The sequence below is a fragment of the Myotis nattereri genome (assembly GCF_964212035.1).
Source record: "Myotis nattereri genome assembly, chromosome: 1".
NCBI classification, from domain to species: domain Eukaryota; kingdom Metazoa; phylum Chordata; class Mammalia; order Chiroptera; family Vespertilionidae; genus Myotis; species Myotis nattereri.
Window position 1 is genome coordinate 230,052,161 of NC_138075.1, and position 21,768 is coordinate 230,073,928.

Below are 21,768 nucleotides of genomic sequence, written 5' to 3' on the forward strand. Positions count from 1 at the left end.
TGTGGTTTCTGCCGTGACTGCTCTGGACCAGGCGGACCCCGGGGAGCGGGTGCCCACATCCTGTAACGCCGGCCCCGGCGCGAGCGGAGGGGACCGTGAGGCAGGAGCTCCCGGGGGTTCCCAGGAGAGAGGACTTGGGGAGGAAGGCCATGCCCCGGCCTGGCCACAGCCCCCTGCAGCCTCCTGTTCCCTGTGTGCCCAGCTTTGGGGCCACTGTCCTCTCGCGGGCCGGGCTTTGCTCGGTGTGGGGGGACCAGGTCGGAGCTCCGCTCCGTGCAGAGCGGGAGCCAGGGTGGGGGCCAGGGCTGGTGGGGCCTCAGGTCGGGCTCCTCCGGGACTGGGTGTAGGCGGTGACCCCTCCCTCCGCCCGCAGTGCCTGGCCGCCGGCTCCATCATCATGAACCGGGAGCTGGAGAGCATGGCCATGCGCCCGCTGGCCAAGGAGCTGACCCGCAGCCTGGAGGACGTGCGGGGCGCCCTCCGCGACCAGGCGCTGCGGGACCTCAACACCTACACGGAGAAGATGCGGGAGGCGCTGAGGCACTTCGACGTCCTGTTTGCGGAGTTCGAGCTGAGGTGACCTTGCGGGCCACGCGTGTGCTGTAGGCGTGAGGCCACAGCCTCGGCATGGGGTCACGGTCTAGGTGTGAAGTCATGGGCTAGGTGTGAGGCCACAGCCTCGGCATGGGGTCACGGTCTAGGTGTGAAGTCATGGGCTAGGTGTGGGGCCACGGCCTCGGCATGGGGTCACGGTCTAGGTGTGAAGTCATGGGCTAGGTGTGAGGCCACAGCCTCGGCATGGGGTCACGGTCTAGGTGTGAAGTCATGGGCTAGGTGTGGGGCCACGGCCTCGGCATGGGGTCACGGTCTAGGTGTGAAGTCATGGGCTAGGTGTGAGGCCACGGCCTCGGCATGGGGTCACGGTCTAGGTGTGAAGTCATGGGCTAGGTGTGAGGCCACGGCCTCGGCATGGGGTCACGGTCTAGGTGTGAAGTCACGGGCTAGGTGTGAGGCCACGGCCTCGGCTCTGTCGGGGGGGGAGGGGTGTGCCTGCTCTGCGGGCTTTTCCGATATTTCCAACTGGAAAACTGCAGCAGGAGGAGCTGCGGCTGGTCAGGGTCAGGGCTGTCTGCAGGGTGGTGACCCCTGGGACTTGGTGTGGGCTGTGGGGGGAGGGAGATGCAGGGGCCCACCCCACCCCACCCCACATGCTCAGCGGCTGGCCCCACCACCCAGCTCTGAGCATTCCCCCGCCCTATGCTCCCTCCTTCATGATGCCTGCCCCCCCACCCCCCCACCCAGAGAGCTGCCCCCCAGCCCGCCCACAGGCCTCTGTGGGGAAGGGCTCCGACGGCCTGGAGGGAGCACGCTGCGGGCGCCTGCACACAGACCCCGGGCTGGGCCAGGGAGAGCAGCCCTGGGCGCTCACGCCACGGTGGTCCTGGCCAACAAAAACGGCATCGTTGCTAGTAGCTGTCCATCTCGAAGGAAACCCGCTGAACGCTAAAGGCCTCCTCTCCAGGAAGGGGGAGAGATTTGTTCCCTTCCTCCCTGCATTTCCCGAACAAGCTTCATAACCACCGACAGTGAGAGGCAGCCACTCAGGGAGGAAGAATGGTCTCATCCAGGCAGTGGGTGGAGGGCCATCACCTTTTCCTACCTTCTCAGCCCGTCCCACCTGCCGTGGCTCCCTTGGCGCCCAGATAGCCGGTGCTTAGGGCCTGGGGCGTTGGCCTGCCTGTGTCCTCCTCCCTCCCTCCCTCCCCTTGCTCACTGGTCAGGGCTGGCCAGGCAGCGATGCTGGAGGGGAGCAGGTGAGCAGTGACAGCTCAGCAGCTCAGGACGGGTAGGGCCGAGGAGGCACTGGAAGGGGCCTGACCCAGAGCGGCTCTGTCCTGACGGGGGTCACGCTGGCGGCTGTGCGTTTACGCGGCACAGACGTGGGTGGCGGTGAGATTCAGCCCTCGCTCACTCTCCCTGTGGTGCAGCTACGTCTCGGCCATGGTGCCCGTGAAGTCGCCCCGGGAGTACTACGTGCAGCAGGAGGTCATCGTGCTGTTCTGTGAGACTGTGGAGCGGTGAGCCACCCGTTGCCAGGGCCCGGCCACGGCCTGGGGCAGGGGCAGCCGTGGGGGGGGGGCACCCACCTTGTCACAGGGGTCCCCAGCAGGGCAGGGCCAGCCCCCTTCCCCTCCCTTGTCCTCGTGCCCGGGGGTGGGCAGTCCCGAGAGGCCGCTCCTCAGGGCTGCAGCCTCTTCCTCAGCGCTCCCCCCTCACTCCCCCATCTTTCCTCTGGGCCCAGAGGGCAGACCCTGCAGCTGAAGTTCATGTGACAGAAAATTCACCCACAGGACAAGCTGCACAGGCTCAGCCTCCAGGAGCTGACCTCCTCCTCCTCCAGTTCCTCCCCTCCCCCTTCCACCTGTTCATCTGCACACCTCCATGCCCCCACCCATCTCCTCCCCGCTCCTCCCCCCCCTCCCCCTCCCCCCTCCCAGTCAGGGTGGGGCCCTGGCTGGGTGTCAGGTCCCGAACGGCTTTGGGGGCAGCTCTCCAGTCAGCTCGCGCCTGGGATGTGAAGTCAGACTCCGAATGGACGGGGGGCTGATGGAGCCCGGAGTGGTCTCTGTATGTGACTAGGGCCCTGCTGCTGGGCTAGTTGTGAAATCGCCTGCTGTGGCCTCCTAAGCCGTGGCTGTTTTAAGACGGAGTATTCGGTGTTGACCTGTCGAGGCATTTCACTCACCCGCGGGAGAGAGGCTCTGACTGCGTCGCTGGGATCAGCAGGGGGAGGGGGGTCAGCGCAGGCCGCCTTGCCCACACCTGCGAGGGCTCAGGGCGCACGCGTCACCTGCCGACTGTCCGCCCGGCGTGGACGCGGGCCTGACCCAGGCCCTGCCCTTCTCACTGTGCCCCCCGGCCAGGGCCCTGGACTGCGGGTACCTGACCCAGGACATGATTGACGACTACGAGCCCGCCCTCATGTTCACCATCCCCAGGCTGGCCATCGTGTGGTGAGTGTCCCTCCCCCGGACGGTCCTTCGGCAGGAACCGGGCAGGGCCGTCCAGTCCGGCGGCTCCGCCTGTTGCTGATAAATGGTGCTCACACCCCCGAAGGTGGCTGCTCCCGCTTCTGCTTGGCTCTGGGGGTAGATGGCTTTGGGTCTCGTTGTCACAAACTCTAGGGGTGTCCGTTTCCCAGGTGTGGGGCTCAGGGACAGTCTTGTGCTGATGGATGTGGTTGCCGAGGCAACAGGCCGCCCAGGTGGTGGTTATCTGATGGTCCCTCGAGTGACCATTGTCAGAACAGGACACAGTTTGAGTGACAGTTCTCATTGCTTTCCTCTAAACTTATTTAAGATTTGGTCTCACCTGGCCGGCGTGGCTCAGTGGTAGAGTATTGACCTATGAACCAGGAGGTCATGGTTCGATTCCGGTCAAGGGCACAGGCCCAAGTGGCAGGCTCAATCCCCAGTGGGGAGGCGTCCAGGAGGCAGCCAATCAATGATTCTCTCTCATCGTTGGTGTTTCTCTGTCTCTCTCCCTCTCCCTTCCTCTCTGATATCAATAAAAATATCCTATATAATAAAAGGCTAATATGCAAATTGTCCCCTAGGAAGTTTGACCAGGTGTTTGATAGCTCGCTATGATGTGCGCTGACCACCAGGGGGCAGCGTGGTCTATGGCGGGTGACCAGCTGCGGTGGCGGGGTGCTGAGGGAGCGAGGGAAGGAGGAGTCAGGGAACCTGATTGGCCCTGATCACAGGTCAGGCCTAGGGACCCTACCTGTGCACAAATTTTGTGCACCAGACCTCTAGTATTTAGGGGAAAAAAAAAGGATTGGGTCTGGGGGCGAAGCATGTGCCGCGCTGGGTGTGGGGTGGCCTGGAGGCCCCAGTGCGTCTGGGTGCACCCAGCAGCCGCGGGGCCTGAAGCCAGCTGGCTTTTGTGTCTTGAATGCAGCGGCCTCGTGGTCTACGCGGACGGACCCCTAAACTTGGACCGCAAGGCGGAAGACATGTCCGAGCTGTTCCGGCCCTTCCACACGTTGCTGCGGAAAATAAGGTGTGGAGGGCAGGAGGACGGGGCGGGGGGTGCTGGCGTCGGCGGCCCCCCAGCCTTCCGCTCTGCAGGACTGGGGGGCAGTTACCGGCCCTCTCCTGCTCCCGCGCGGGCGCTGGGGCCTTGGCCGTGGTCTCCGCTGCTGGTTTATGGCACCGAGGGCCCTGTGTAGCTCTGTGCCCGTCCTTCCCACGGGACCACGTTCTCTGTTGTGGCCTTTGTGCCTGGAGACCGGCAGCGTCACTGCCCTGCGGGGTCCTGCTCGCCCGTTGTGCCGTTTCAGGGCCCTGTCGGGGCCTGGCTCGCAGGACAGGTTGTGAAACGGGTTCACGCTGTTAGAGCACAAGATGTGCGGTTCTGAGAGGCACTCTTTTTTAAAAAATATATGTTTTTATTGATTTAAGAGAGAGAGGAAGAGAGAGGGAGAGAGAGAGAAACGTCAGTGATGAGCCCTGGCCGGTTTGGCTCAGTGCATAGAGCGTCAACCTGCGGACCGAAGGGTCCCGGGTTCGATTCCGGAATTACAGTGAAGGGCATGAACCTCAGTTGCAGGCATCTCCCCAGCCTGGGCCCTGGCCAGCGCACGTGCAGGAGGCAACCAATCGAGTGTTTCTCTCACATCGATGCTTCTCTCTGTCGTTCCCTCTCTCTAAAAATCAGTGGAGAAATATCCTCGGGTGCGGATTAAAAAAAAGAAGAAGAAAGAAAGAAACATCAATGATGAGAGAGATCGGCTCATCGGCTGCCTCCCGCACCCACCCCTGGGATCGAGCCCACAACCAGGCACGTGCTCTGACTGGGAGTTGAACTGGGGACCACTTGGCTCCGGGTTCGACGCTAGCTGCTCAGCAGTGCTGGCCGACTGGGCGGCCTCTTTTCCGTGTGTCCCTCCGTGATGGCCCCGGAGCGTTCAGCGTGGGACTCGGACCCCAGGCTGGCCCGCGCTTCTCCCTGACAGAGCCACTGCTCGCCCCATGAAAGTCACTCCGCCTCCTGGTCTCTGGCTCAATGCCCCTTCCTCCAGGAAGTCTCCCCAGACTCGGCCAGGTGCCCTCCGTTTCCCTTTATTGCAGTTGTCACTATTGTAGTTCCGTCATCACTCACATAAATACTTATTTTCTGCGTCTTCCAACACAGCCCCCCAGGGCAGGGACCGTGCCTGTCTTGCTGCGCGTGCCCCGCGCCCAGCACACACGGCTCTTCACTCCCAGATGTTTTCATTGCTGTGATTACCACATCCCTGAGGACCAGGCTCTTGTTTCCGCCACAGGCTCCAGAACCTGGCTGTTACGAAGGAAACTGCCCGGCTGGCGGCCGGCGTGGCTCTGGCTGAGCTCTGACCTAGGAACCAGGGGGTCACAGTTCGATTCCCAGTCAGGGCACATGCCCGTTGCGAGCTGGATCCCCAGCGTGGGGGCGTGCAGGAGGCAGCCGATCAGTGATTCTCTCTCATCACTGATGTTTCTCTCTCTCTCCCTCTCCCTTCCTCTCTGAGATCAATAAAAATATGTTTAAAAAGTAGATATATATTTAAAAAAAGAAAAGAAGGAACCCCCTCCGGAGTTCCCCCGCTCACCCCCCGCGGGAGCCGGTGCCTCACTTTATCGTGGAGGAAGTGTGTGCGTGTGAACTGAATGGCGAGCGATTATGCCCGTTGCTTCCCTGTGGGCCCCGGCAGGCGGCACCACCTGCTCCTGGCAGAGGCGGAGGCCGGGTGGCGCTGGGGCCCTCACCCCGAGGTCTGGTCACTCTGGGGCCCTCACCCCAAGGTCTGGTCCCTCTGGGGCCCTCACCCCGGGGTCTGGTCCCTCTGGGGCCCTCACCCCGGGGTCTGGTCCCTCTGGGGCCCTCACCCCCGGGTCTGGTCCCTCTGGGGCCCTCACCCCGGGGTCTGGTCCCTCTGGGGCCCTCACCCCGGGGTCTGGTCCCTCTGGGGCCCTCACCCCGAGGTCTGGTCCCTCTGGGGCCCTCACCCCGGGGTCTGGTCCCTCTGGGGCCCTCACCCCGGGGTCTGGTCCCTCTGGGGCCCTCACCCCGGGGTCTGGTCCCGTAGGGATTTGCTGCAGACGCTGACGGAGGACGAGCTGCACACGCTGGAACGGAACCTCTGCATTTCCCACGACGTGGAGTTCCCCCTCCGCGCAGACGTGCCCGTGCCCCCGGCCCTGGTGCCCGCCTTCCCGGCGCCCCTCCCGCCCGAGGAGCTGCTCCCCGCCAAGGCCAAGGACCTGGAGGCCGAGCTGGCCTGCTCCATGCAGTACGACGACCAGGAGCTGGAGCAGCTGAGCCGCATGGTGCACCGGGCCGGGGACGCCATGTCCTCCCTGTTGTCCCCCCCCAGCGCCTGCCAGTCCCCCGCACGCAGGCCGGGCAGCGAGGACAGCCCCCGGGTGGAGGCCTCCCCGGGCCGCAGGCTGCGGCCCTCGGGCGGCGACGAGGAGGAGGGCAGGGTGTTCTTCATGGACGATGTGGAGGGGGCAGCCGAGGCCCCGGGCAGCCCCTCCGTGTGGCCGGCTGGCCCCCGCGCTGACTCCCAGGAGAGAGAGCAGGGCAGGGAGGCAGGGGGCAGCGTGCCCGCCACCTCGAAGGACGAGGACGACTTGAGCAACAACAACAACGTCCCAGGCCAGGACAAGGCCTGGGCGTCGGGCCCCAACTCCTGCAGCTGCCTGGACGCCCAGCCGCACCTGGACGGCTGGGAGGCGACGGCGGACGATGCGGAGACCGCGGAGATGATCGCCCACCGGACGGGGGGCATGAAGCTCTCGGCCACGGTCATCTTCAACCCCAAATCGCCTGCCCTCGTGGACGGCGCCGTCTCTGCCCTGGAAGCGCCCGGAACCGGCGCCTCCCCGTCGGAGACCGTGGCCGCGGGGATGGAGGGCCCCCACAAACTCGGCGCCGCAGCCACCAGCTGCCTCCTGAACTCCTGCGTGTGCTGCGGGGGCTGCCGGGGTGGCAGGGAGGAGGCGGCCGAGAGCCTGCTGGACAAGTGCAGCCCGGGCATCATCAGCACCTCCTATGTCGGCTCCGGCTTGGCCAAGGGCGGGGCCAAGAGGCCGGAGGAGGCCCAGCCCGCCCTGGAGGCACTGCCCGCGGGGCCCCCGGCCCCCCTGCCCCCAGAAGACACCCCCGACCAGGAGCCCAGAGCCCCTGCTCCCAGCAAGTGCCTGGCACTCACCTCAGGGCCCGCGGTGGACGCAGCAGACAGGCTGCTGGGCGGTGGCGATGGTGGTCAGCAGGAGGAGCCCGAGGCCAGACAGCCGGGCGGTGGACAGCCCTCCAGGGCTGGGGAGGGGAGCCGCAGCCTGTCAGGCCCCAGGTAAGAGCTCTGGCCACTGGGCTCACCCTCTGACTGCACTGGGGGCGTGTTGTGTGGGCTGATTCTCTGTCGAGGTGTTCCCACGGACCCTCGGGGGTGGGGTATCGGGGGGAGGGGTGGCAGGGCCTCCTGGGCACGGTGGCGACATCCCGCCCAGAAATGTCCCCATTGACCCCTGAGGACACAGGTACCTTTCAGGTGGTGGCAGTGCCAAGCCCGTGGCCCGCCCCCCCCGTCCGCATGTGGCCCATCCTGGCCCTGGTGTGACTAGCGTGTGGGTGGGCTGGACAGTGGTGATGGGCGTGGCTTTGTCGTTGCTGCCCCGAGGGGGCCCACCTGACCACTCGGCCACTCAGCCCCCGTGGGCTGCACTCACCCTCAGTGAGGTGTGGGCCCCGGGCCGCCGGGGTGCTGGGACCACCCGAGATCCTCAGGGGGTGCTCTGGGCGCTGCCCTCCCTCCAGGTGCTCCTCTCCCCCGAGGCCCTGACCTTTGGGCCCCCGCGCCTGAGCACCTCCGCGGACTCCAGGCGTCTTGGGTCCCTGGCTCCCCTCCCCCGACTTATCCAGACAAAGCAGATCAGCCAGCCGTGCCCCCTCCTCCCTTGACATCGGCAGAGGAGGGGCGGGGCTCGCCTCGGTGGTTCCCACTGGGCCAGTGTGTTGTCACCGCCGGCAGGTCTCTCACCAGGACCCGCATGCAGGGAGCCCTCCTGGCCTCGGCCGTGACCACCAGTGGGTGCTCAGCCTGGAGGCTGGATGAGGCCCTCTGTCAGGAGCCGTGGGAGATGGGTACAGAGGTGGTCAGCTGGGTGGACTGGGGAGGGGTCTCCACACCAGGAGAGGGGTCTCCACACCAGGGTGAGGGTCTCCACACGGGGGGGGGTCTCCATACCAGGGGGAGGGGTCTCCACACCTGGGGGAGGGGTCTCCACACCAGGGTGAGGGTCTCCACACCAGGGTGAGGGTCTCCACACGGGGGGGGGTCTCCATACCAGGGGGAGGGGTCTCCACACCTGGGGGAGGGGTCTCCACACCTGGGGGAGGGGTCTCCACACCAGGGGGAGGGGTCTCCACACCTGGGGGAGGGGTCTCCACACCAGGGGGAGGGGTCTCCACACCGGGGGAGGGGTCTCCACACCAGGGGAGGGGTCTCCACACTGGGGGAGGGGTCTCCACACCAGGGGGAGGGTCTCCACACCAGGGGGAGGGGTCTTCACATCAGGGGGAGGGGTCTCCACACCAGGGGGAGGGTCTCCACACCAGGGGGAGGGGTCTCCACACTGGGGGAGGGGTCTGTGGGTACAGGGCTCTGTGCTCTGCCTCCTCCTCTCAGGCCTCATCCTCCAGCACAGGTACGAGGAGCTGGCTGGGACCCTGTGGTGGTGGGGCCGCTGCTGCTCTCTCCTCCGTGCCGAGTCCCCACGTTTGCGGCCGGACCATAGCCCGTGTGCCCACAGCTGCCTTTCCTGGGTGGGGCCTCAGTCACTCCCCACCCCTCCCCCAGCCCTGGGTACTCCCTGGCTCCATAGATTGGCCTGTTCCGGACACTTCACATAACAGAATCACACAATAAGTTACGTTTGGTGTCTGGCTTTTTAAAAAATGCATCTTCATTGTTGAAAGTGTTACAGATATCCCCGCTCCCCCCATTCCCCCACCCGGCCCCCGCCCCCGCTCCAGGCCTTCCCTGCACTGTTGTCTGTGTCCAGGGGTTATGCACACATACATACAAGTGCTGTGGTTAGTTTCTCCCCATCCGCCCCCTCGCCCCCGCCTACCCTCTGGGACTCAACAGTCTGTCCCATGCCCGTGTCTGGCTTCCTACTGCGCATCATCCTTCTAAGGCCGTGTGCACTGTGGCAAACACCAGCCCTTCCCTCCTTTTCATGGCTGCGTACTATTCCGTGTGGGGGTGGACGTGTTTTGTTTATCCACCTGTCCAGGCGTGTGTGCATGTGCGTGTATGTGTGTGCTAGTCCCACTTTTTGGCTATTATGAACATCTGTGTACAAGTTTTTTTTAAAAAAATATGTTTTTTTATTGATTTCAGGAAGGAAGGGAGAGGGAGGGAGAGAGAGAAACATCAATGAGAAAGAATCATCGATCGGCTGCCTCCTGCACGCCCCACCCTGAGGATCAAGCCCGCAACCCGGGCCTGTGCCCTGACCAGGAATTGAACTGTTTTCTCCTGGCTCATACAGAGGTCGATGTTCAACCACGGAGCCACACCGGCTGGGCTGTGTACAAGTTTTTGTGTGTGTGGTCATGTTTCCATTTCTTTTGCTTTGATATCTGGGAGTGGAATTGCTGGGTCACATGGTTTAGCTTTCTTTGTAAATATTTTTTAATGACTTTAGAGAGAGAGAGAGGAAGGGAGAGGGAGAGAGAGAGAAACATCGATCGGTTGCTTCCCATACACACCCCGACTGGGAATTGAAACTGCAACCCGGGCATGTGCCCTGACGGGGAATGGAACTGGCAACCTTTCGGTGCACAGGACAACGCCCAGCCCACTGAGCCACACAGGCCAGGGCCGTGGGTTAGCTTTTTGAGGTGCTATCACCTGTTTGCCACAGTGGCTGCCATTTGCGTGCCCACCATCCTGTTCAGGGTTCATTTCTCACCTGTGCTGTGAGACTGTTTAAACCAGCAGTTCTCAACCTGTGGGTTGCGACCCCTTTGGCGTTCGAACGACCCTTTCACAGGGGTCGCCTAAGACCATCCTGCATATCAGATATTTATGTTACGATTCATAAAAGTAGCAGCATTACAGTTATGAAATAGCAACGAAAATAATTTTATGGTTGGGTCACAACATGAGGATCTGTATTTAAAGGGCCAGGAGGTTGAGAACCACTGGTTTAAACGTTCTCCTGTCCGCGGGGCACACCCCCTGGGACTCACCTGAAATGGCTGTCTGAGGCCAGGCCCCCAGTTCGCCGCAGCGGGTGCCTTTCTTCCCGTTAGCAGCAGATGGTGGACACTGCGTTTGCACTGGGTTTCATTTGTATTTAATTAGGTGGAATGTTTGCGTGATTCCCCGTCAGGTCTACGGAATAAGATATAACCAGAGAATTCAGTCTCTCCCCTCATTCGCCCCCTCTCCTGAAGTAACAGGTTTACATTTTTATAGCTTCTCCTAAAACTTTAAAAATAGAAGCAATGGTGCATGTGAGCCCGCACCGCCCACACACATGCTTCCCCTCCTGTTCTTGGCAAAGGCCTCGTCCTGCACACGCTCCTCTCCCCTGGCGTTCCTGGCCGAGCCTGGAGGCTGCCCGTGGTAGCTTCTAGACGTGCCCCCACTGTCACTTTCGGCCGCCTGGGGCCCGCTGTGTGCCTGGGCCCACGTCACTCACGCCGGCTGCTGGCCTTGGGGTGGCCACGGACTTGGCTCCCAGGAGCGGGCGGCGCTGCAGGGAGCAGCCTCCTGCGCCGTCCCTCTGTGATGAGGCCACTTGGGAGATGGCGCCCGCTGCCTCAGCCATGGCCAGCAGGACGAATTTTTATCCACCGCCTACTGGACGGCTCTTCCTCGGGGCGAGTGGATCGGTAAGTGCATCGCTTTTCTGCCAGGCTGATCGGAAAACATCACGCATTCTTTGACGGGCTCTGTGGGTTTCGGTGACTGACCTGCACCCACTCTTTTGCTGTGTGTTCAGGGGACAGCCAGAGGACCCCTGCACTGTCTGGAGCCCCCTCCTGCCTTCCTGACGTGTCCTGCGTGGACACGGCTCCTTCACGACACGCCTCAGCCCCCAGGCCTCATCAGCTCAGTGCCCACGCCGAAGCTGGGAAAAGGAAGAGAACCCGCGGAGAGCCCCATGAAGGCCTCGGGAGACGCCCCATCCTCCGGGATGTCCATAGGTGCAGGGGTCCGAGGGAGGAAGACTGGTAGGCGGCCGGCTGACGGGACAGCCTAGCGTCTGGGTCAGGACCTTGGACAGCGGCGCCCGGGCCCAGCACTGCGTTGGGGGAGCTGGGAATCCGGCCAGCAGGTGGCGCTGTCGCACCCACAGGACCCGGCTGATTCCTGGGCGGCTGAGCGAGGCTGGTGAGACCCACCCAGCGACCAGGCGGGGCGCCGACCTCAGGGCGCCTGATGGAACACCGGGCATTGGGAAGACAAGCATGAGATCAAGCAGTCTGCTGCCCAGCCACAGGCAGGCAGTTCACAACATTCCGACAGCGAGACGCCTGGACCTGGTTGGCATTAGGTGATGGCAGCGGCCCCGGGGCGGTGCAGCTGGCCACCCCACCTGGCAGACGGAGAGACGACGGGCCCGAGAGGCTGTGCCTGAGCCCAGCTGCCTGCAGCGCGAGCCCGTTCTGCCCCCTGGCGTTGTGTCATGTGCCCTTCGCGGGACCCGCGTCGGCCTGATCTGACCCTGAGGCCTGGCTGCCCAGCAGGTGCTCCTGAGGCCCCTGCAGTGTGTGCCTGGGGCGGGAACACGGGCCGCCCTGCACTCAGTCACGGGCTCCTCAGACCCGCGGCCACACCTGGAGACGGAGCCATGAAGGAGACGCCCGGGACGGTCTGCTTGCTCTAAGGGCACCACCGGGAGCGTGTTCCCCCCCCCCCCCCAGCGGAGCCGGGCCCAGGTGGAAGGCCGGCTGTCCGGGTCCTGGAGGAGGGTCCAGCTGGGAGGAGCCCCTCTGCGGCATTTCCCCGGCCCAACCTGCGCCCCGTGCTCCCAGCTGTCCCGGCGGAACCGGAACCGATGTCCTCAGCTCTTCTTGCTGCTGCTTTCTCACCTTTTCAGGGTCACAGATCAGCCTTTTTGGGAAAAGTGGCGTTTTTTAAAACCCTGTTGTCCCTGTGTAGACTCACCTCATTATCCAGAACCTTCCGTACGCAGAGCCAGCTGAGTGAGGCCCTTTTCTAGACCCGGAAGTCCGTCTGTCTTGAGTGCGTCTGCCTGTCCCTGGACGTCCTGCCACCGTGTGTTCCCAGCCTCCTGCCTCCTTCAAAAACAACGCCGCCGCTCTTTTTCTCATTATAACGTGGCCCCGTTCACTGTGGAAACGTAGGGAAACATGAATGAGAACGAAGGAGGGAAATAAAACCACCCCAACCCCATGGGCAGTTTTATTGTTTTTTCACCGAATATTGTTTTGTGATCGCTCCTCCACAAAGCCGCTTTCTCTGTGGTCAGGACCCAGGCTCATTTGTCCTGTCCTTTCCCGTCCGTAGTTTCCCGCGTCGCATGAGCCGCGTGGTCAGGCGCCCCTCTGGCTCGGCGTCTGGGTTATTTCCGTGGCACCAGCGCTGGGGCAGGACACGCACAGCAACGCCACGGAGTCCGGCCTCGGCCCCTGCTGTCGGGGCCCCCGGGGCCTGAACCGGCTGCGGCTGTTCGCCCCCGGCTCTCCCAGCTCAGGAGCAGAGACGCCTCCTGCGAGGCTGTGGTTTGTGCCCTGACTTGGTGCGCTGGGCGCTCCTCCCGAGTGCGCTGCCCGTTCCCCGTGGGGGCTGCTCTCCGCGCCGTCCAGCTGGGGTTCCAGTTTCCTTAGGGACCTGAACAGGCTCCCGTCCACTGGGTGCGTTGCAGGTCGCCGGCCTCGCTTTCCCAGGTGCCCTTCGCTTTGATTATTGGTAGCTTTTGGTTTTCAGACGCCTGTGATTTTACTTTGTGGGATTAAATTGGCAAATCCCAGAGACAGCTTCTGGCCCTCAGCCCTCCGGTCCCCTGGCTGACCACGCACGCATCGGCCCTCCTCCCCTCCTCCCCCTCTGAGCTTCCCACCCACTCCGCTCCCCCCCACTTGAGGTCCAGGCCGTCTGGTCTCCTGAGACCCTCTCCAGCCATCAGAGAGCCAGACTGGCTCTGGCTGAGAGGGGCCTCCCTGGCTGTCATTCGGACAGTGTTAGGTCTGATCGAGCAATTGAATCGATAGCCCCTCCCCTGGGAGCTCACCTTTAGACACTTCACATGGACATGCCACTTGCCTAGACCACAATCCACCTGCTAAGACCATTCTCTCCCCCCAGACTTCCCAGAATCCCGACCTGCACAGAGAACTCTCTGCCCAGAAAAGCCCGCCTAGGGTCCTTTAAACGCCGCCGACTCTGAGCGAATAAATTTGTAATCCCTCAGCACTCTGGCCTCGTGCGTTCCTCCTTCGGCGACCCTAACAGGCAGAATGGCGGGATCTGGAAGGGCTGCCGCCGCACAGGCTTCTGAGCTTCTGCCCTAACCGGTGCCGTGCTCTGGCCGTGAGCTCCCCCCTCCCAGAGCGTGCGGTGCAGAGCGGCCGCGGGGACGTCTCCCGGGGAATGCTGGCACTGGGCCCTTGCTCCCTGTGTGGGGCGCACCTGTGAGTGCAGCGGGACGGAGGGCCCAGGGGATAAAGGGCCGTGGACTGGCTGTCTGACCTGGGGCCGGTCAACAACCTCCCTCAGCCTCCGTTTTGTCATCTGTAAAATGGGCGACAGTCCCCAGCACCATGGCGTCTGGAGGAGGAGCTGAGTGCCATGCGTGTCGTTTCTGACCTCACTCCATGTCTTATCAGCCTGCTACAGACCCCATTGCCCACTGTTGCTATTGGACACTGTCACGCAGCCATTGTTACGCAGTCATGGCCACCGTCACTCAGGGCTGTCACCAGCCATCACCACCTTTACTCAGACTGTTACTCGCTGTCCTCACCACCATCACTCAGCCATTGTTAGTTACTCAGCCCTGACCACCACTCCTCAGGGTTGTTACCATCATTTCCACCGTTACTTGGGATTGTTACTCCATCATCACCCCATCGCTGAGGGTTGTCACCGCCGTCTGTTCAAACCCTGTGCTGTTTCTTTCTGTGTGTGTGCTTCCATGTTGAGTTGGAGAGTTCTTATCTCACCCTCGATCCAGGGGCACCCGGCCTGGGAGGCAGCTGGCCTCGGGGGCGCCTGCAGTGAGGGAGGGGGCCACCGGGGCTCATGTCCAGTCTCACATCCTTGGCGCTCCCCCCAGTCCCTGCCCTGCAGCCGCCCTCCGCCCGCGCAGTGCCGGTGGCCATCCAGCCCGGCTTCCCCAGCGTGAGGCGGCGGGCTCCCTCTGGGAGGGTCCCTCCCAGCCCGGTCGCCATGTGGACACCCTGCCGGGGCGGCTCCGGGAGAACAGGGCTGGCAGAGTCCAGGCTTCAGGCTGTCCCCTCCTCCCCGGAGCCCGAGGAGGGCCGCATCCCCCCAGTCCTGCCCCACTTCCCGCCCGACTCCCGGCTCCCTGGGGCACCAGGGGACCCCACAGTCCAGGGTGGAAGCAGGGCTTTGAGCTGGAGCGAGTGTGCTTGTCAGCACTGGTAGTCCTGGGGGGGCGGGGAGGGGGAGCAGGCACCAGGGAGGCCACAGCCTCAAGGGTCATCGTCCTCCATCCCAGGGGAGCAGGATTCCTGTCTGAGCAGCTGCTGCCCTGAAGCAGGTGTCTCCTCTCTGCCTCTGAGAGACGGGAGGGAAGGTTGAAGTGCTGCGTGAGGGGGTGCAGCATGAGGGGTGCTGCTTGAGGGGTGCTGCGTGAGGGGTGCTGCGTGAGGGGTGCGGCAGGAGGGGGTGCGGCAGGAGGGTTGCAGCAGGGGTGGGGTGCTCCCTCAGCCGTGTCCCCGCTGCTTTGGTCCGCCAGCCGTCGCGCCTTCTGTTCGGAGCTTATAAAAGCAGCAGCAGCTCATTGCCAAAACCGGTTTGGCTCAGTGGATAGAGCGTCGGCCTGCGGACTGAAAGGTCTCAGGTTCGATTCCGGTCGAGGGCATGTACCTGGGTTGCGGACACATCCCCAGTAGGAGATGTGCAGGAGGCAGCTGATCGATGTCTCTGAGTCTCTATCTCTCTCCTTTCCTCTCTGTAAAAAATCAATAAAATATATTAAAAAATAAAAAAAAATAAATAAAAGCAGCAGCAGGTGTGGCGCCGGGACGCGGCACAGTCCTGGGCCCGTGCGACAACACATCTATTTATACACGCACACGCGTGTGCCCGCCTAGCTTTCCAGACGCGCACACACGGCGTCTGCGACAGGATCAGGCCCCGTGGCGTAGCGGGGACCCTTTCCCCAGCCGGGCTCGCACAGGACTAGGTGCCGCGGTGCCCCAGAGGAACCAGGCCGCCGCCGCCGCCCCTCCTGGGGGGAGGGGTACACCCCACCCCCCTCCGCTCAGCACTGGAGGCTGCAGCCCCTCTGCTGCTCCAGGCTGCCCAGGGAGACGGACCTGCACCGGCAGGGCGTGCGGGCGCTGTGGCGGGGTCAGAGGTCAGAGCCCCCTTGCTGTGCTGACAGTGAACCCCGCCGTCTGGCCGTGCCTCTTTGTTCTCCCGTGGACCCTGTGGGGCGGGGGCTGGTCTGCGTCGGGGCTGCGTGTACACGTCTGCGTGCATCTGTGTCCAGGCCCCCGGGTGCACACCGAGGGTGGGTTGCGGGGTCACACGGTACCGGAACTGCTGGGCTGGCTTCCCAAGGGGCGGCACCGTCAGATCCCGCCTCCCGCCCAGGAGGTCCGAGGGCGCTGATTTCTCCAAGTCACCAACACCTGTTGTGTTCTTTCTTTAAAAATATGTTTTTATTGATCTCAGAGAGGAAGGGAGAGGGAGAGAGACAGAAACATCAGTGATGAGAGTCATGGATCGGCTGCCTCCTGCATCCCCTCCCCCCACTGGGGATCGAGCCGGCAACCCGGGCCTGTGCCCTGACTGGGAATCGAACCGTGACCTCCTGGTTCACAGACAGAGCGGGGGACCCTTGCCGGGCGGCGGGCCCTGAGCCGCTCCAGCCTCTTGCGTAGGTGGCCATGCCACCAGCCTCTGGCCCACACAGACCGGTTTCTACTCTGTTCTCCCCGCGGAGCACCAGGCACAGGCCCCCCAACCCCCATGTCTGCTTCTCTGTGCAGCGGCTCCCCGGCCGGCGCCGGCTCCGTGGACAAGGCCGTGCTGGAGGCGGCCCCCGTGGCCACGAGAGAGAAGATCCGGTCCAGGTTCCACGGCAGCCACGACCTGATCCACCGCCTGTTCGTCTGCATCTCAGGTGCCGCGTGCGGGCCTGGGCGGTGCGGGCTGGTGGGCGTGGGCTGTGCTTCGGGGGAGCAGCCAGTGCCCACGGGGCTGAGGTCGGCTGCGGGTGACATCCTGACGATGATGCGATGATGTTGCGGGGTGCTGGCTGATGTCGGGGTGCAGGGGTGCCCGGCCCTGTCCGCGGGCCCCTGCTCTGTCTTGTCATCGCCCCACGCCCTGCGATGCGCCCTGCGCCCAGCAGAGAGCAGGCTTTGTTCGCTGTCAGGGTCCTTCCCCGCCTACCCCCCCCCCCCCCCCCCGCGATGGCCCCTTGGGGTCAGAGTCCGTCTGTGTCCTGACTAGTTTGTCTTTCCTTCCTCCACGGCTCACAGAAAGCGGGGGCTGTTTTGTCCCCCAGGGGGTTCATAGAGGGCGTGAGCAAAGGGCACCTTGTTCACGGTTTCCTTTCGTTTTGTGTGTTTTAAATGAGTACAAACCCAGGTGGTTCAGAAGTATACAGTGTGGGGTCCCGCCATGCACGCCCTCCCCACCCACCCGGGGAGGGGCTTAGGCAGTGCCTATCCTGCAGCGGGTTCTGCCCCCCCACCCTCCAGTGCCCCCTCTGCCACCACACCCTCTGGTGCCCCCTCTGTTCCCCCCGCCCTCCGGTGCCCCCTCTGCCCCCATACCCTCTGGTGCCCCCTCTGCCCTGGTTGCAGGGAAGAGGCAGGAGCCAGCACAGCAGGGCAGCCTGGGTCATGAGCCCAGGAATCACTGCCATAAATATATTTTTATTGATTTCAGAGAGGAAGGGAGAGGAAGAGAGAGATAGAAACATCAATGACTATAGAGAATCAATGGTTGGCTGCCTCCTGCACGCCCCGCACTGGGGATGGAGCCCGCAACCCGGGCCTGTGCCCTGACGGGAATCGAACCGTGACCTCCTGGTTCCTAGGTCAAAGCTCAACCCCTGAGCCACGCTGGCCCGGCTCCCACGGTGGGTTTGATGGCTCAGGAGCTGGTGTCTGGCAGGCATTCAGCAGAGCCGCACGCCAGGAGCTCGGCCTCAGTCACTCCCGCGTGACGGTCACTCCCGGGGACAGTCATTCGGGGGCAGTCACAGGGCGTCCGTATTTGGGGCGCACACCACTCCTCCCTGGCTTTGCAGAGCACAGCCCAGTGGCCCCCTAAACAGCCGCATTGCTGGTCACCGGGAAAGGCTGGGTCCACCCTGTTTCTGGAAGGAGGGAGCCCCTGCCAGTGGGGGTGGGGTCGCGTTTCCCTGCCCGATGTGGGGGTGGGGGGCTGGGGCACAGAGGAGCTGGGCGTCGGTATCACCTCCGGCTGGTCCTCCTGCGGCCCTGCAGTCACAGTATTTGGGGCAGTGGTGTTTGCCGTGGGGCGGGCACGTGCAGGTGCTGCATGGCCGTGGCCGGGGCGGTGCTGCCGGGGTGGGCACGGTGCGGGCTCTGAGATCCCAGCAGGGAGGGGCCATGACAGTGAGCAGTGCTGCCAGGGTGGGCACGGGGTGGGCTCTGAGATCCCAGCAGGGAGGGGCCATGACAGTGAGCAGTGCTGCCAGGGTGGGCACGGGGTGGGCTCTGAGATCCCAGCAGGGAGGGGCCATGACAGTGAGCAGTGCTGCCAGGGTGGGCACGGGGTGGGCTCTGAGATCCCAGCAGGGAGGGGCCATGACAGTGAGCAGTGCTGCCAGGGTGGGCACGGTGCGGGCTCTGAGATCCCAGCAGGGAGGGGCCAGGACTGCGCAGAGGTGGCGGTGGTGGCCCGAAGGAGGAGACGTACCCAGCTCCTGCCTCCGCCAAAGCCACGTCCCGGCTGGCGGCTGCTTCGCCCTGACCAGCTGCAGGCACACGGTCCCCAGGCGGCCAGCCCACCGCCTCCTCGTCTCCCCCCCAGGGGTGGCTGACCAGCTGCAGACCAACTACGCCAGTGACCTGAGAAGTATTCTCAAGACCCTCTTCGAGGTCATGGCCACCAAGCCGGAGATGGACGACAAGGACAAGTTCCGGAAGGGTGAGTGCCCCCCGGGACAGGCTCTGCCGCCTGCTGACTGGGGTGTCCAGCGCCCAGGGGTGGGGGAACCCAGAAGCCTGCATCCCAGCCCTGGGCAGAGACGGCCTCTCCACGGTGCGCGGCCGGGGACGGTGATGGGGCGTGGACCCAGCGGGCACCCTTCTCTTCCAGTCGCCCAGACCCTGCGGGGCGCAGCCCTGGAGGACTGCGCCCTGTGCCAGGAGACCCTGTCGTCCTCCGAGCTGGCAGCCAAGACCCGGGACGGGGACTTGGAAGGTGCGTGGGGAGCCCTGGCCCGTCTGGACGCTTCCTCTCTGTCCAGACCAAAGCCTGGAGGTCGGGGACCCTGCTCCCCACTAGCCTGGAGGTAGAGACCCCTGCCCCCCACTAGCCTGTAGGTCGGGGACCCTGCTCCCCACTAGCCTGGAGATCAGGGACCCCTGCCCCCTACTAGCCTGTAGGTCAGGGACCCTGCCCCCCACTAGCCTGGAGGTCGGGGACCCCTGCTCCCCACTAGCCTGGAGATCAGGGACCCCTGCCCCCCACTAGCCTGGAGATCAGGGACCCCTGCTCCCCACTAGCCTGGAGGTGGCAGCTGGAAGCGGTGGCTTGCTGGTCAGGGCAGGAGCCTCGGGCGGTTAGGGCATTGGCAGCACCCTTTGGGGAGGACCCTAAGGCTCTGGGGGGCATGCGTCCCCCTGGAGCCTGGAGAGGTGCTGGGAGGGTGAGAGCAGTTAGGCCTGAGCAGGGTCACAGGCGGCCGGAGTCCAGGAGGCGGAAGTTGACCCCGCGATAGGCCACAGGTCACCCCGCTCCCTGCGTGCCCGGCTGCCTGGACACCCCTGGCGGGTCCCCAGCTCAGGGCCTCTCCCGCGCGCCTGGGGACAGGTGCTCACGGAGGCTGCGGGTGCGCAGGGTCAGGGGCGGCCAGGCCAGGACGTCCTCGGGACCCCCGGGTGCCCAGCAGGGTGCTCTCATCTGCCTGAGCTGGAGGCCGGCCCAGCGCAGCCCAGGGCCCGGGCCCGTCCAGGGCCCTCGGGGTGTCGGGGGCAAGGGTGAGAACCGACCCCACTGGGGTGTTGGCGAGCTGAGGGGATCCAGGGAGGATGGCCGGTAAAGCGAGGCCGGTAAAGCGAGGCGAGGAGGCCCTGGGTGTCCGGGACCTCTGAGCACCTCTGTGGCCGGGCGCGTTGGAGGGACGCTCCCCCTCTGGGTGTCCTGCTACCTTCAGCCTGGCCCATGGCGCCCCGCAGGGCCTGGGGTGGAGGGAAGTGACTGCTTCCCACACTTCAGAGCCCCTGAGAATGGGAGAGGGTGGTCCCCGTGACCCTGTGACCCTGTGGGAGGAGGTGGCCCTGCCCCTGGCCCTGCCTGGGCAGCACAGGTGACGGGGAGGGGTGGCACCAGCCTTCGCCTCCAGAGGTGGACAGGAGTCTGCCTGGGCCTCCAGGGCCCCAGGACCTGAGAACTGTGGGGATTGAGGGGTACCCTGGGTGGTGGGGCCAGGGACCCCTGACGCCTGACAGTGTTGATTGAGGGGGTGACGGGGTTGACTTCTTTATTTCTCAGCCCCTACCTTTGCCCAAGGGCCTTGCCAGATGGGAGCTGGCGGGAGAGGGTGGTCCAGGTGAGGCTGGGGTCCGACCGACAGGCACTGCCCACCCACAGGAGGCCACCCGTTTCCGAAACCAGGGATGCATCCAGGGCGGGTGGAGACAAGGGGGCGGGGCTCCCGGCCACGGGGCCAGAGGCTCCTGCACACCCCCCCTGCCCCCCCCCCCCCCGTCTCCCACTGTCACGGCTGCGTGGCTCCCTGTGCCTGACGGGCCCCCCACTCTCTTGTCAGACCCGCCCGAGTGGGTCCCGGACGAGGCCTGCAGCCTCTGCACCGCCTGCAAAGCGCCCTTCACGGTCATCCGCAGGAAGCACCACTGCCGCAGCTGCGGGAAGGTGGGCCCGGGCGGTCAGCCCACGGGGCTGCGGGACCCCTCCCAGCCCGGCTCTGACTCGGCATGGACTCGGGCGCTTGGCCACAGGGTCTGCATGGTGCCCGGTCCCCTCCCTGCTGCTTCAGAGCTGGGAACAGGGGTGGGGGGTGGGGCGGGCAGGGGTCTAAACAGGAGCCTGCAGCGCCTGGGACTCCCCCTGAGCCCGGCCTCCGGGAGCCCCCACCCGCCCCAGGTTTTCCTGCGGCCCGCCCGCCCGCGCATGCCCGGCCTGGTGGGTGGGAGGAGGGTCCGGAGGCCGGCGCTCAGGGCTCTGACACTGCCCTCTGGGTGCTCTCCCGGTGGGGCCAAGGTCAGGGTGCGGCACAGGTGGGCGCTGGGGACCCTCCCAGCTCACACCCCCCCTCCACCTTCCAGATCTTCTGCTCCCGCTGCTCCTCGCACTCGGCCCCGCTGCCCCGCTACGGGCAGGTGAAGGCGGTCCGCGTGTGCACCCACTGCTACGTGTTCCACGTGACGCCCTTCTACAGCGACAAGGCGGGCGTCTGAGCGGCACCGGCCCCGCGGCCCCGCCGAGCCCGAGAGGCCGCCCCGGGCTCCCGCCGCTCGGTCCCGCGGGTTTTGCCCGCATTCATCGGGCTGTTGCTGCGGAGACTTCCAGAGCATCCCGCACCTCTGTCCGGCCACGCGGGCTCCCCCACCTGCAGGGCCAGCGGGAGGGGGCGGGGTCCCTGGGGCGCCAGGGGCTGAGCTGCTGCCTGGAGGCTGGGCCGCAGCTCGGGGAGCAGCCGGGCAGCCTCAGCGCCTGGACCCGCCGGCGAGGGCCGGGCCTCCGTGCCCACAGGCTTCCCCACGCGCTTGCCAAACCAGTGCCCAGAGCCCGGGACACCCACCTCCTCCCCCGCGCCCCCTGCCCGCCCCCTCGGGGCCTTGGCTGAGCAGCACACGCCTCACTGTGCCCAGCGGGCCCTCGGGCGAGCTGCCCGTGTTGCCTGCCCACCCACCCACCTGCGGATGGGGAGGGGCCGCGTGGAGACCCCCCCCCCCCCACAGGCCCCGGAGCCTTAGGCCGGGCTCCCAGGCAGCCACGGACCACGGGGCGCCGCCCCCTCGCTGCCGCCCCCGCTTCCCGCACCCCTGGGACCTTGGCCCACGTCCTCCGACGGGGCGGGCGCAGGCCCAGCGGGACTCCTCAGGCTAAATCTCAGGCTTCACATTGCAATGAGGGTTGCAGCTTTATTTTTAGAGAGAGAGACACACCTACTGCTTCTTTTATAGGAGAAACCCGGTTACTGTTAACGTGGACACACACGGGACGGCTTCCGTGGGAGGGAGAGTATATGACGGAGTGACTATTCTGTATGGAGAGTATTTTTATTTTCTAAATGCTGTAATTGGACACCATTTCCATAAATCTATTTACGGACTGCA

The 21,768-nt window shown here is 64.7% G+C and overlaps 1 protein-coding gene across 4 annotated transcripts in view; it reads left to right on the plus strand.

The window, feature by feature from the left end:
* Positions 1-21,768, plus strand: part of ZFYVE28 (zinc finger FYVE-type containing 28) — a 37,861-nt gene extending 16,093 nt beyond the window's left edge. The window contains exons 4-13 of one of the 4 annotated variants that reach the window (XM_081092508.1): positions 374-576; positions 1,989-2,078; positions 2,925-3,014; positions 3,964-4,065; positions 6,116-7,384; positions 16,255-16,388; positions 18,275-18,391; positions 18,563-18,667; positions 20,238-20,341; positions 20,755-21,768. In XM_081092508.1, coding sequence (XP_080948634.1) covers positions 374-576; positions 1,989-2,078; positions 2,925-3,014; positions 3,964-4,065; positions 6,116-7,384; positions 16,255-16,388; positions 18,275-18,391; positions 18,563-18,667; positions 20,238-20,341; positions 20,755-20,886 — 2,346 coding nt within the window. In that variant the 3' untranslated portion in view covers positions 20,887-21,768. Of the gene's footprint in view, positions 1-373; positions 577-1,988; positions 2,079-2,924; positions 3,015-3,963; positions 4,066-4,722; positions 5,584-6,115; positions 7,385-11,048; positions 12,492-16,254; positions 16,389-18,274; positions 18,392-18,562; positions 18,668-20,237; positions 20,342-20,754 lie in introns of those variants that run through there. The other 3 variants (XR_013996066.1, XM_081092509.1, XM_081092510.1) reach the window with 3 other exon arrangements.